This window comes from Gymnogyps californianus, chromosome 3, assembly GCF_018139145.2.
Source record: "Gymnogyps californianus isolate 813 chromosome 3, ASM1813914v2, whole genome shotgun sequence".
In the NCBI taxonomy this organism is placed as follows: domain Eukaryota; kingdom Metazoa; phylum Chordata; class Aves; order Accipitriformes; family Cathartidae; genus Gymnogyps; species Gymnogyps californianus.
Window position 1 is genome coordinate 47,662,763 of NC_059473.1, and position 15,492 is coordinate 47,678,254.

The 15,492-nt window shown below is 40.7% G+C and overlaps 1 protein-coding gene across 1 annotated transcript in view; it reads left to right on the top strand.

Annotated features, from left to right (window-relative positions):
• Positions 1-15,492, top strand: part of WDR27 (WD repeat domain 27) — a 198,260-nt gene that overhangs the window by 38,010 nt on the left and 144,758 nt on the right. Inside the window, exon 21 of the mRNA XM_050893222.1 lies at positions 7,528-7,625. Within this exon, the coding sequence (XP_050749179.1) occupies positions 7,528-7,625 (98 nt within the window). The remainder of the gene's footprint in view (positions 1-7,527; positions 7,626-15,492) is intronic.

Genomic DNA, 15,492 nt, shown 5'->3' on the forward strand with positions numbered 1-15,492 from the left:
GAAAATATCTTTAGAAGATTAAGTATTGCTATGTCTGTATGACTTATTAATCAAGAAGCATAGACTGGGAGTAAAAATTAAACTTGTCATATTACTTGTATGTGCATTAAGCTGCTGCTAAATCAGCGTTTCTGTAAAGATAGAGATTATCTGCATGACACTACGGAAATTTAGAATGCTCTATAGGGAAATGTTCAGAGGAACATTCAAACATTTAAATATCAGCTGAATCTAAGAATTGGTTGCCTTACTCTCTTGTCTAATTTTGAAAATCTCTCTCTGTGGCCTGTTAAATAAAATTAATGTAAAAGTCTTCTGTCTCTCAAGAATCCAGAAACCCTTGTTTTGCTTATCAAAATCTACAGTAATTGCAATGAAGCCAGAGTAGAATTCTTTATAGTTGCTCCTCTTGAAATCTGCCCAAAATATACTGGCTAAAAGCATTGAGTTCACCCACCCCCCCCCAAATTCTCTAATGACTGTAGGTGGTCAGAACCATCACTTTACGTTTAGTAGAGTGTAGCACATTCCTTGTTGCAGTGGCAGTTATCAGTGCGATGAAGCCTTGATCCAGTAATTGTATGCTGAAGATGATAAACCACCCTACTGAATCATTACTTGCCACAGCTTATCTTTCTTTAGCAGCAATGTTTTGAATCTTCCGACTGTAATTAGGTTGTAAAATCAGACTGTATCCTTGCCTGAGATATTCAATCTGCAGCCTCTGTACAGATGTAAGTACAGTTGATGAAAACTTGTCCCTCATCTGAAGCTTGAATTATGCAAGGTATCTGTTCTGGTTAACACTTTGTGAAATATTGCAGATGAATGTAGAGTACGTAGTCATACAGTGTACATATATAGAATAAGTACATGGAATGTTTGCTATTGTAGGCTAGCAAATTGCTGCAGTAGTCCTTCTTTTCAGGTGAGGTGTGAATCTGGTGGTGGTTCTGCCCATTCTTACTGACTCTTCTCCCTCTTCCCTGGAGACAAGAACAGTGGCAGCAACCAGATGGGGCTTCCAACTTGTCTTCTGTCTATCTTGTCGCTCTTCTCCCTTTCTCACCGGCAACCCCTGTGATGACTGTACTGCCTCAAGCTTCCTGACAGTTTGCTGGAGCTCCAGAATAACAAGCCTATGGCTGAAGCCTGCGCCTCTGATCCTGTGCCACTTGGCCAGTTTACATCTCCAAACCTATTTCACCAGTTGAAGCTAGGCTGTATCTCTCTGTATCATTACAGGTGCTCTGCCTCTGCAGCTATGAGTCTTCACTTCTCTACCTCCTACAACCTCTTTCCTTTCTCCTCCTTTTCATACTTAATTCCCTCACTCTAGTAGAATCCTTCCCCGCGCCCCCCCCATACAGTTCCAGTCATCCACAACCATATAGGTTACTGTTGTTCCCAGAGCTCCTTTACCCTGATTATGTCTTCCCTTCTCACCTCCTTGAACCTTAGTGTCTTGCAAGGGTCCAGAGGAGACAGATGCAAGGACTGGAAGAAACTAGGTTTGGGGAGGTAGTGGCCACAAGGGAGGAGAAGAATGCAGGGAAGTGAGCAGCATCAGTAAAGCTCACTCCCAGAAGGTTGGGACTTCTGCCTTAGTACAAAGAATAATTCTAAATGTCTTTAAATTAAATGCAGCAGCACAGTTAGAAAGTCTTCCCATTTTGAACTCAGCTTTTAATGCAAAGGATTACTTCAGAAATGAAAAATTCAATAGTATAATGCTGAAGAAAAATTATAAAAATTGCATGGAAGCTGGGGATCGGACAGTTGTTACTGTAACTCAGAGCAGCGAGGAATGTAAGAAAAAACCCTTGGCTGGTAAATCTTTAAAGACAGTAGTTTCCATATTTGCACAAGGTAAGAAGCTGCCCTGTGTTGTTATATGTTTATAGTGAGATGAAGAATAATGAATACGGTGAAAATATATCTGCACACTAGCATCGCATCATGATGGAAAGTATATATTGCTGTACTTAATCTTCCCTTCTTTATCTCTGTTGACTGTAGGAATAGCCAAATGTCTTAATACTACCCTGTTTGATTTGAAAACCTTAAATTGCAACAGTGGTTGAAAGTAACATAGGTCTATATATACACACTGTATATATATGTATGCCAACAGATATATAAATATTTTCACACTATACCTTTCCATCTATAGTATTTCAGTGACTTGATTGTGTTTTCTTCAGGTCTTTCCTTATATTCTACAGAACAGTATTTTGTGTTGTGAATTTTTGTTATTTTGTCAACATCAGGGAAGGGAAATCAGAGCAAGAATGTAGCAAGCATCTCTCAGATGGGAGATAGATATTCTGAAACTTATAAAAAGGCTGGTTTAGAGCTACACTTTTGGGGCTGTGACAAATTTAAAGTATTGGATGAAGAAAAACAGTAGAAGGAAAAGAGGAAGCTAGGCAAAATCGTAACAAAAAACCCCTCACTTAGGGAAGAAGTTATTCTGGGTAGTGTGCTTACTACCAGATTTTTGTTTATATATTTCTATTACTTGCGACACATTACTTCCCATTTGTAGTCTACTTTAGGTTAGTACAGTTATTTGGGTTTTGATATATAAAGAACCCTTAAACCTGGATCTAAAATAGTGCAACTTAGCTTACTGAAGTCCAGGAGAGGAAACCACAAAAGACATGCCTAGCTCTTGAAGCTCCGTATATGATTAAAGCTTCCACAATTAAATTGCTTGCAGAACTTTAGGCCTTATACTGCTTGCTTAGAACCTCTATAATCTTGATTTAATTGAGCATATTAATGTTTATCATTCCAAATCTCAGTGTATTTTTGTTTCCTTAAAAAGCATTTTGGCATCAAATTTGCCCTGAAGTGCTCGGGGCATACCATATAATGACAATACAAAGCTTGTCTTTCTTTGTATACAGGTTCTTCCAGCAGTAACAAAACTAATTAAGCATCCTTTCTAAAGGATTTTAAGCCTGTGTCCTTAAATATTGCCTTCCAAATCCACCACAAAATCTCTGATTTGACTATTGTGTTCTTTATAACCTTCACATCCCCACCACATGCACTTTCAGTTTTGTTCCCTATGTTCCCTAAACACTCCTCCCCTATCACAACCTTATCTTCTTGTCATGTCCTTATTACTAGTTGGCTGAGAGGCATACCATACTGCACGCCTGTTCTAAATTACTCTTGTGTTGGCTGGTTAATGGCTTGTCAAACAAAACCACTTTCCTTAATGGCTGTGCTGGTTTGAATTTGTCTGCTCATTACTCATTTACATATATCTTGTGGAAACGTAATTATCATAAGACCTTTATCTCTCTGTCAGATTGGATTTAAATAGTGAAGCAGGTTAAAAAATTTCTGAATGGGAATCAGCAGACAGTACAGTTGCATAAGCATCATTTCATCAGGAAACTGTGCTAAATACATGGTCCTGTGGAGATGTGGTGGTGATACTGCTGCAGGTTCATGTAATAGCTTACTTTTCAGAGTGTTTGCTTAGGAGCTGGGGGAAAGAGGTTCATTGTTCTCCTCAGCCTGAGGAAACTGGTGGAAATCTCCCACTTTTCAGTGATAGGCTGGTGTTGAGGGACCCTCCATTCTTTTCCCTGAACCTGTGCCTGGTTTCCAGACCCTACTCTCAGAACTGCTTATGATATTTTAGCATAGGGTGTTACTAGACCCAAGTGATGTCATTAAGCTCCTTCTCAGGCAATGAGCAAATGTTGCTCTTCTGGCTGTAGTAACTTCACCTCACTCTGATAAGTAGTCCTTAGCCATCTTATACCAAGCCTGACAAGGCAAATATCCTAAGCTGGTAACAATGGATTTACACTGCTCTAAGTTGTTTTATTCAACCAGTGATTTCCAACTTCATGATTTTGGTTTGATACATAAGATCACGTAATGAAAATTGATTATCAATGATTACCAAAGTATTATGTGACTTTTCATGGTTCCATTGCTTTGCATACTAACTTTTAAGAAATGTAGTAAAATGGATTGATTGAAATATCAAAATTGTGTTCCTGTCTTAGAGTTTAGGAACTTCTGAGATACAGAAATAGATGGCAATTTGAGATCAGACCACAAAGATTCAGAGCTTTAGTGTTAGTAATACATTCGTAGTGCTGCAAAACATATTCTTTGAACAGCAATCTATCAGTATCAACCACAAATATTTGGATGGTATTATGTTCTGCTAGCAAACACAGTTATAGACTACATTCACTTTCAGAGAAACAACAAAGTTTCTAGTTTTCTGCCCAGGCCCTTCCGTTTCATTGGTCCATTGATTAGGAAATGTACATGATGTGAAGGCTGAAAAATGTAATAAGCAACTCAGCAGTTTCCGTCAGTTAACTTTTTCCTAGCCATAGTGACAAACCTGTCTGAAGGTATGTGCTTGCCTGGAAGATGTGGAGTGTTTTCTGAGACATCTATTGATCAATGCCTTTAGCATAAGCCAACTGCACTATTTGGATGATATCAATGGTGTTCATATGGAATTAGTGAATGAGATAGGGATTCTGTTGTACCATGTCCTTCTTGGGGCCAAATTTTATGTGGAAGTTGCAATGTAGTTAGTCTAGAGAGAAGCTGAGAAGGGATTACAGTGGTGGATGAGGAAGCTGATGGGGCATAGGCAAGTGATTTATCTGTCAGAATGAAAGAATATAGCTTGAAGGATGTGTTGGAATATGCTACTTTTTGCATTAGATTCTCATAAATCATAGATTATCATAAATTAATGGACTATAAAAACACAAAGGGAGAAACAAAATTCAGCTTGCATATTATCCCACCTAGTATATATTTTCTTGCCTTCTACAGCAATATTCAGTAGCAAATGTAGTTTGAAGATACAAGTATAGCTTTATATTTGTAAAGTGTATTACTGACAAAATGTCAGGGCAGGGAAGGAACAAAGGGATTACACTTTACAGTTAGTGTATTCCAAAGTAAAGGAGTAGTGCATTAAGTAAATGTGTATGTGTCTGTAGAACTTTTTGTATTGGACTCTGTGATCATTGCTGACTGAAGAAAGGGATGGCGAGTAAGAGTTTCAAAAACACAAAAAGAAAGGGTGCTCTGTAACTTTTAATGAATACTATCCTTTGGGCAACTACTGTCTTTCTCTTTTACAATTACTCTTTTTTTATAGTTATACACAGCTAATGTGAGAATGTGTAGACTTCGTTGGGAAATCTGTTGCACAGTGCATTTTAGTTCATCTGTTAGAGCAGGCTGTGGTAATCCTTAGTTTAGGAAGGAAACCTGCTTAAAGCAAAGTAAGTGAAAGCTCCTATAGTCTTTTTAATGTCGAGTGCCCCACTTTGTCTTGCCGTTTGGTGAATTCTGTTGACTAAATACTGGAGCATTTTCCAGCTATACACCAGTTTTCATAATGAATAGAAGATTCCTGGCAGTCAAGCACCGATTGCGGGAAATGGCCTTGAGGTTTCTGTGATGTGTTCAGCCAAATCAAGAATGTGAATGGCGGGGAAAGGAACGAAGGAGTTTTAACTGTTTATATTTAGTTCCCTGGAGAAAGACATTTGTAGCCAGCAAAAAGGCCAAGATTTGCCAATGTGGATGTTAAAAAATCAGAGGTTTAAAGATAGACTGGATTTAATTATTTAAAGATACGAAGCCACAACCAGTCCTGTTATAAATGAAAGCAATTGCTACTGAAGTCAATGGAAAGTGTGCCCACTTATGCCAGGGCTAAACAGGGCTTATAATTAAATGTTGGACTACTCTTTGATCCCTCCCCTAAACATCCCATAATGTCTTGTGCAATCACAAAATTATTTTCACCTACATCCCATAATGGATCCCATACCCTGATAGGTAGTAATCCCCATCAGTCTGTGAGATGACCTAGAGAGCCTATCCTATTGACTCATCATGGTGTGTGGCACCCCTGGACGAAAGGGCTCATGGCTGTCCTGGGACAACACTGAGAGGAGTCGAGGCAATGCTCCATTTCTCTGACTGGGTTATCGAGGTTCCTCCACATGCCAACTTTCCCCTGCGCTCCTTTGTGTGCGTGCAGACAAGCTTTTTATCACATAACCTAACAAACTTTTATTGTTTATTTTCTAAATGAACTAAATTCTTCACTGAGAGGGTGGTCAGTCACTGGAACAGATTCCCCAGGGAAGCGGTCATAGCACCAAGCCTGTGTGGTGGGTTGACCCTGGCTGGATGCCAGGTGCCCACCAAAGCCGCTCTATCACTCCCCTCCTCAGCTGGACAGGGGAGGAAATAAAAACGAAAGGCTCATGGGTCAAGATAAGGACAGGGAGATCACTCACCTATTACTGTCACGGGCAAAACAGACTCGACTTGGGGAAAAAAATTAATTTAATTTATTACCAGTCAAATCAGAGTACGATAATGAGAAATAAAACCAAATCTTAAAAACACCTTCCCCGCACCCCTCCCTTCTTCCAGGGCTTAACTTTACTCACAAATTCTCTACCTGCTCCCCGCCAGTGGCGCAGGGGGACAGGGAATGGGGGTTGCAGTCAGTTCATCACACGTTGTTTCTGCTGCTCCTTCCTCCTCAGGGGGAGGACTCCTCACACTCTTCCCCTGCTCCAGTGTGGGGTCCCTCCCATGGGAGACAGTCCTCCATGAACTTCTCCAATGTGAGTCCTTCCCATGGGCTGCAGTTCTTCACAAACTGCTCCAGCGTGGGTCCCTGCCACTGGGTGCAGTCCTTCAGGAACAGACTGCTCCAGCGTGGGTCCCCTGTGGGGTCACAAGTCCTGCCAGCAAACCTGCTCCAGCGTGGGCTCCTCTCTCTCCATGGGTCCGCAGGTCCTGCCAGGAGCCTGCTCCAGCGCAGGCTTCCCATGGGGTCACAGCCTCCTTTGGGCTTCTACCTGCTCTGGCGTGGGGTCCTCCATGGGCTGCAGGTGGATATCTGCTCCACCGTGGACCTCCATGGGCTGCAGGGGGACAGCCTGCCTCACCATGGTCTTCACCATGGGCTGCAGGGGAATCTCTGCTCTGGCGCCTGGAGCACCTCCTCCCCCTCCTTCTTCACTGACCTTGGTGTCTGCGGAGTTGTTTCTCTCACATATTCTCACTCCTCTCTCCGGCTGCAATTGCCGCTGCGCAGTAACTTTTTTCCCTTAAATATGTTATCCCAGAGGCGCTACCACCGTCGCTGATGGGCTTGGCCTTGGCCAGTGGCGGGTCCATCTTGGGGCTGGCTGGCATTGGCTCCATTGGACACAGGGGAAGCTTCTAGCAGGTTCTCACAGAAGCCACCCCTGTAGCCCCTCCGCTACCAAAACCTTGCCACACAAACCCAATACAGCCTGTCAGAGTCAAGGAGCGTCTGGATGATGCTCTTAGTCATATGGTTTAGTTTTAGGTAGTCCTGCGAGGATGAGGGAGTTGGACTCAATGATCCCTATGGGTCCCTTCCAACTTGAGATATTCTATGATTCTATGATTCTATAAATATTTAGCGCCATGAGAATAGTTATCTGAAATGGATTTAATATTTTACAGGGGTCATCCTTCAGCACTCAGCAACCTGAAGCTTACAATCTTTTCATGACAACAGCTGCAGGTGATGGCATCAAACTGTGGGATTTAAGAACCCTAAGGTAAGGCTGAATTAGGTACCTCAGAATAAAAAGCCATGCTTTATCTTTATTCAGAATTGTCATACTTGCTGTGATATACCAGTAGAAATTTGGATGTGGAATCAGATCTACAGTCAGGCCTTTAAAAAAGAAAGTTAAAGGCTAATTGGAATTTACTGATTTTAAGAGGCCAAACACAATGGTGGTTCCTCAGTTGTTGGTAGTTATGTGGAAGCCATTAAATGGTCAAGATTTATGACCCATGTTCACCTACCTTTGTAGATCTAATTGTATATATAAAATAGTATATTGAACTGAATGCTAATGGTATTTCCAAAACAGCATGTCATTACTGCTAAAGGAGGTAAAATGTATGATCCAGCTTTTAAAATACAAATGTAATTGTAACAACATTATTACAAGTCATGTATGTAGTGCTACAAATTTGCATAATACATTATCATAAACTCAGAATAAAATGCTACACTTTTTCTAAAAACCTTTCAGTGTTGTACTTGGGAAAGCTGTGGGACAAAGGGAGAGAGTGGCAGGGAGGGAACATTGCTCAGGAAAGGAAATACTTGGGGAATCTCTATTGTGCAGGCTAAAAGAATTATGCTTAAAAGAAAAGGGGTTTGGACAGGAGGTTGTTTAAGTTTTAAAGAATAATTTCATATTTGCTTTGTGTGTATGTAAACATATTTATTGGAAGATGTAATATAATTTTTCTAGTACTGAATTTTCTATTTAGGAAATGCTTAATGAGCCTTTCATTTATTTCCATCTTTCTGTGGTAAGAATACATTAAATCTATAGGGGGCATATATATTCTTGCCAAAAGCATTGCTGTATTACCTGCACTGAATGTCAGAAAGTAATGAAACTAGAGACTGCTGGGGTTGGAATCTGTTACCTTCTTATGTTTTTCTAATAAGCTGCTCAAACTGTGTTGCTGAAGAGTAATGAAAAAGTAGAAAGGTTTTCACAGATCACTTATCTGTCTCTTTGTTTCTAAATACTAATATAAGTAGAGCAGGTGAATGGTAAAATAGTTAAAGTGTAAAATCTGGGCAATCAATTAAATGAATATGTCCTGGGAAGAGGGGAATAATTTATGTATGTTCTTGCTCTATATTTAATTTGGCAAACTTGATGTATTCTAGTGTCCACTGAGTTCTACTAGCCAAACTTCAAAAAAGTAATTCAAGTCCTTAATGACACATATTTTAAGGGTGCTTATTAGGTATTATGTATATGTGTGTGTTTGTTACACATTACACAGTGATCAATGGTAGTAACTGTTGTGGAGAAGAAACAGAGAAAATAAATCATTATTTTTCGCTTGCTAGTAACTTTCAGGGGAAAAAAACCCCAATTTTAAAAAATGAAATTTTCTCTCATTGCTCAGACCAGAGATTGAGTCTTCTGTATTTTAAAATCTATTCTTGAGTTCTCATAAGGAAGAAAACTGTTCACTTTTTCCTAATGTGTTCACCAGGTGTTTTTCACATAAATAAATGTGAAATGGCTGAGTTTGGAAAGCTCTATCTGAACTTGGAACAAGTCTCCACTGAAGTGTTAGGTCTACTATACAAATCCAGTTCATCCCTTGCACTGTTGGGTGCTTACAGGAGAGATTAGTTCCTAAACAATCTTATTGTGGGCCAGTACCTTTAATCTCTTGAAGTTGTTGATTTGTAAAGTTGGTGCATCAGCCATTACTGTGTTTTGAATGGTCCCTCTGGAATGACCTCTCTTTGTTTCTGCTTTGGGTTTGCCAGAATAGGGTTTGTTTAGTGAAATCTTTGTCCAGTGTTCTTGAAATATAGCAAAGGTAGCTCCACCTTCTCATTTATACTGTTTGCAGTGTTGTGGATAGCAACACTAACTGCAAGACGTCAACTTTATTGTTTGTTGATTTTGTTCTAAATATTTGCCCTAGACATTCACAGTGAAAACTGTTTTGCTTTTGTTTAATCTGCTTGTTGCCCTTAATGAGTTCTATCCATTGTTACTTTATTTAATAATACTCTAAAGTATGAAATTCTGATTAAATAGGGAAAAAAACCTCCAGTATGGTGCTCTTGAAAGCTGCAGTTGAAAGCATGGGAAATAATTTTCAGAGTAACTCTGCACAATTTCCCTGGGACTCTTAGTTGTTTCTTTATTCAATTTCTTTGATGATGGTTCCTTTTTTTATTCTTCTGACATGCATTCCTTTTCTCATAATGGACTGAGGAATCATAGCAGGATGCTCAGGTTCTTTTTTGATCTTTGCTTAGAGTAAATCTTCAGACATGTTATCCTGGCCTGCAGCTTTATAGGCTTTCAATATATTGATTTTTTTGCTCTGAGTTCCACAAGAATTTTTCCATTCAGTCTGTATTATCAAACTACATTTTTTTCCAGTGAAAATTCATTTAACTTATCTTTTCTTTTGTTCTTGAAGTTGGTGAGAGTGTTTTGCAACTTCCATTTTCATCATCCTTACTGGATAAAGCTGTGAATCTGTCTCTTTCACTATTGATGATCTGGAGGCATTCCAAGATTGCTTCAGAGAGTGCCAGAAAGTCTTATGGGTTCCTCTGAAGGTGGTACAAGAAAAGGCATTTTAACTTTCTGATGTTGTCAGCCAACCTCACACAGCCAGGTCATCTTGCCAATAAATGAGGGAATCTTGGACACTGTTAGTGACTTTTGGATTTACTCAGACTCCTGCTCCATGTGCTTTGAGATGCATGGATTTGTAAAGTTTCATCTGAAGATTTTGAATATTTTTATACTTCTCCTGCATTCTCCTCATTTATAACTGTAGCTAAGAAAAGCTGCAGACAATCTACAAAGCAGACTTACAAATGAAGAACCAAGGAGAACAGATCTTTTTGGAAGAAGAACCACCTCTGGTTACTCTTCTTCCAGGTTAGGATAATGAACTATGAGGCTTTATGAATACATGCATTAGGGTAAGATAATGACCTTTGACCAACTTCCAAGACATTGTGAAGAGCAATTTAAGTCTATCTTGTCTAAAAGAATGGCTACTTGGAGAACAAGTAAAAATACTTTTTCTTGGGTCCAAGGTGGAAGCAGTGAACACAGGAGTTAGACTGAGGTGCAATGGGAATCTGAATGAGAAGAACATTACAGTTACCAGCTTCAGGATTACCAAGAAAGAGTCAGACAAACATTTAATAATCAGGAGGTACAAAAGGTTGATGCATGCTTACATTTTTTGAAGGAGTTTAAGTGTTCTTTATGATGAAACATTATAGATTCTTGGTTGTCCATAAGACACAAGAAACTTTACCATTCTACCTCCTCCTGCTGTCTCTCTAGTGAATGCATTTTAGAGGCATCACAACTCCTTCTGAAGTCAGGAATCTAGCAATGATTCATAGGGATCTGTACCTGTTGTCTCCACCATTTAATTTGAATCTTTTGGGAAAGTCTGGATTGGAATGACACAAGTTGGTAAGTCCTATGGATCGCCCAAGCCAGATATATCAGAAAAATCCAATACACTAAGCTTCCTTATCTGCAAGTCCTGCCTGTTTTTAGTGACTATGTTCATGAACATACACGGCAGTGAGAGACAGATGTATTTCGGCATCCCAGTGCTGTAAAACCAATGCATAGAAAGAGTGTAGAAACTTAGGAATTAAGGAAAATTCCGTTTCCTTACACAGTAAACCCATAACAACCCAAAATGGCAGACTAGACTAAATACCAGCTGCTTTAATATGTTCATGTGTCACTTAAATTTCACATGACAGTTTTTAATTCTGTTTTACCAGTCTGGATCCTTTCAATTTCTCATTTCCTCCCACTTGTAGATTAGATAATTCTATGCATTAAAACATCCAGAAGAAAGGAAGTTTCTTTCATTCATTATCTTAGGAGGAAACTATCAATTCAAAGTGTTGTCCTCTTCACTTTATTAAATGCATTTAGAATATTGACTAAACACTTAGTTGTAGCACCAGCTCACATTCACTGGCAAAGTTACATGAATACCCTCATCTTCATGACTGGCTGATATTGAGAAAAATCAGCTGTCCAGATTTCTGCAGCAGTTTGCTGTTTCCCTTGCATGATTCATTCCAAAGAGTCACTTTCCTAAGAGAGGTTCTAGAATGTGAAGTAGAGTAAGCTTTTCTTCCCCAAGGCGGATTTCAGATCTTCTGCAAAGCTTTTAGGCACTGATGTGGACCTTCCTTGCTCATCAGTAAAATGTGGCTGAAGTCATGGTGCAGTAAAGCTTCATCCTTCTTTGTGACACTAATTTTATGGCCTGGCTTGGTCTCAGATTTTCAGATGTATCTTTACTCAAGTTACCGACTGCAGTGTAAGGGCCCTGAGTGCACCACTGAGCCTTAATTGCCCTGACCAGCCTTGGACCCCCACCCATACACTCTCTGCTCCTTGCTTCAGGCACTCCATTTAAGCTCAGGCCTGGACATTTAGTCCTTGCCTGAACTATGTTGTCACTGTAGCTGTCTCAAGTCCTGCCTCTGGCCTTGTTTTTGGCATGGACCTTGACCTACCTTGTAGGTAGTTTGCCTTGAGTTCTGTCTCCAGCGGACCCATGTTGCAGTCTTGCCTCCAGCCCTGTATCTGCCTCCATCTCCTGCTGCTCCTGGCTGGACTCCCGGGATGGACCCTGGACCTGGTTCATCACCTCACTTTTTCTGGGACTGGTAATGGACCTTGTTATCAGCACACTACTCTGCCCACCCTGTTCAGATATGGTGGGATGGTGCCCTGGTCGGTGATGACAGTGTGCCATGACCACCATTGGCTTCTCACTCATTTTCCCTTTTGTAGCAGCCCTGCTTTTGCTGCACTCTGATATGCATATTCACCATTATATTTAGTTCTCACATAAGGTGCATAGGTCTGCAAAATGCACACTAAGGAATGCCTTTATTTCTGCTCCAAAAAAAAGTGCTGATAAGTTGGTCCTGATAATTATCAAGCATGTGATCCATGTAGTTAATTAGAACCCAAAAGCTGCTTAATGTTCTAAGCAATGCTCCTAACTTGAAAGTAATTCCTTCCACTTCTGGAAGGGATAGTAACATAGGTAGTATATACACAGCTCTGTAATGTATTATATAAACAGATTAAGGTAATGCAAGGTCAATACCTCTGTGCAGGGAAGCCATGCAATGATGAATTTGCTAGATTGTGAGCACAATCAGCCTATGAATATGCTGATCATTCAAGCTAGGTGAATAATTGAAGAAAGATTTACTGATTTTGCAGAAGTTATCCCGTAGAAACATTTTTGGGTGAGTGAAGAGCTGCTCAGGTCTTTTCATGTTCCAAGACATGAAAAAATACTCTGTCTCTGCTCTTATCAGCCATTGCCTTCCCTTTGAAGGAAGAACACCTGCATCAACGGCAGACTTCTTAATCTAAGACACTTAGTGTTTGGCAGAATATGAGGTGAAACAAGGCACAAGTTGTCTTTGTAGCTGCAGCTTGGGTGTTTTTTATATGTTGCCTTACAATATCTATTCAGTAATTGTTCCTATCTCTAGCTGACCAAGAAGACATAGTTTCTATAAATTTCTGAGGAAAAGGCCCTTCAGAAAGGGCAAGAAGGAGGACCCAGGGAACTACAGGCTGGTCAGCCTCACCTCAATCCTTGGGAAGGTGATGGAGCATTTAATCCTGGAAACTATTTCCAGGCACATAAATGACAAGGAATTAATTGGGAGTAGTCGGCATGGATTCACCAAGGGGAAGTCATACTTGACCAATTTGATAAACATCTATGATAAAATGACTGGCTTGGTAGATGAGGGGAGAGCAGTGGATATTGTCTACTGTGACTTCAGTAAAGCTTTCCACACTGTCTTCCATAACATCCTCATAGAGAAGCTGATGAAGCATGGGCTGGATGAGCAGACAGTGCGGATGGTTGAAAACTGTCTGAATGGGAACCTCAGAGGGTGGTGATCAGTGGCATGAAGTCTAGTTGGAGGTCAGCAATTAGCAGTGTACCCCAGGGATCAGTACTGGTTCCAATCCTGTTCAACATCTTCATTAACTATCTGGATGATGGGGCAGAGTGTAGCAAGCTTGCTGGTGACACAAAACTGGGAGGAGTGTCTGATACACTGGAGGGCTGTGCTGCCATCCAGAAGGACCTCAGCAGTCTGGAGAAATGGGCTGACAGGAGCCTCATGAAGTTCAACAAGGGGAAGTGCAAAGTCCCCTTGGCACCAAGTGCAACCACCAGGCACCAATATATGCTGGTGGGGCGACTAGCTGGAAAGCAGCTTTGCAGAAAAGGACCTGGGGGTCCTGGTAGACACCATGATGAACATGAGCCAGAAATGTGCCCTTGTGTCAAAGAAGGCTAATGAGGTCGTGGGCTGCATTGGGAGAAGTGTTGCCAGCAGGTTGAGGGAGGTGATGCTTCCCCTCTGTTTAGCATTGGTGAAGCCACACTGGCTCTATGTGAGCAGGGAAGTTGGATAAGACATCCTCCAGAGCTGCCTGTTGACCTCAACCATGACGTGACTCTGTGATTCTATGAAATTAGCATTTGCTCTTCTTTAGTTGCCATGGAAATATAGAGATGGGAAACTTGTTGGGGGAACTGATGTAATGTTGAGTAAGAGAGCAGGATGAACAGTAACAGCTGAAATTGGGAATTAATTTAGAAGGAAGGAATGGGACAGCTGTGCTATGCTGTCAGATGTGCTCGTTATCTACCCAGAAGTGGGGAGAGCAGGGAAAAGTTATTACTGTCCAATTTAGAGGTCTGGGCTGCTGCTATGGTAGGCGTGGGGAGGTAGATGTGACAGCTGCTAGGTTACTGTTGCAGATAATGAGATTGGCAGAGGCAAGGTGTTGGGAGGAGCTCCCAGCCACCACCACACTAACACCTTTGGTGGCAGCAGCAGCCTGCCTCTGACTCACACTCTGAACAGCTGAGGAATAGAAGTTCAGCAGCTCTACTGCTGTTTGCTGCTGAAATAGCCATTCCTCATCTCTTTCTGGAAAAAAGGCAGTGGGTGCTTATTGGACCACAGTGAAGATATTTGAAGAATATTGGACTACTTGGACATACTAAATTTCTTCTGCAGAATACTCAGATGCATGATAATGCTTTGATGCATGATCCCAGGGAAAATCAGTTTCATCCTCTTTCAGCCTCTGAAAAGATTTGCCAATTGTATAAAGATAGTTTTAGACATTAAGGTAAAATCTCCAACTAGTATTATGATCCTGTGCAACTAGATCATAAGCTCCTCTGGCAACATATTTTAGTAGAATTCCTGCAGCCACATGGAACTTATCTCATACATTTTCTAACAGTTACACTTTGAGAGCCTTAGGGTCAGACATGCAGTTTGAATGAATGGCCCTTCAATTTTCAGATAGTTTTCAGTTTGCTTCTCCACTGTGAACTAACTGCTTGACATCATCCTGAGCAAGATAGATACACATATACGTATACTCAGAATTTGTTTACTTCTTGGTCTCTTCTGAACATGAGAATCCCATGATTTGCCATCTTTTTTTCCCTGGAGCTTTGAGTCTTGTTATCCGGATTCTGAGGGAAAAAGGGATAAAGCAGTGGCTGGAGTTCCTCCAAGTTTGGGACTGGGGATGCATGAAAGTATACAGGATGCAGAACATGTTGTCCCTGCTGGATGTTGTTGGTGAAAACATGCTGAGTTCCTATGTGAAGGGTTCAGTATGTGTTTAAAATGAAACCCATGTGTACAGAACATCTAAGGTACCTACTACTACTGTCAAGTTATACTCTGGTTTCGTAGAGCCTCAATGGATCTGCTGGTACTGAAGGGTCTCTGAACAAATACCAGAGCACTGGGACAAAGTAATAGAATACAAGGAAAAGTGGTTAAAA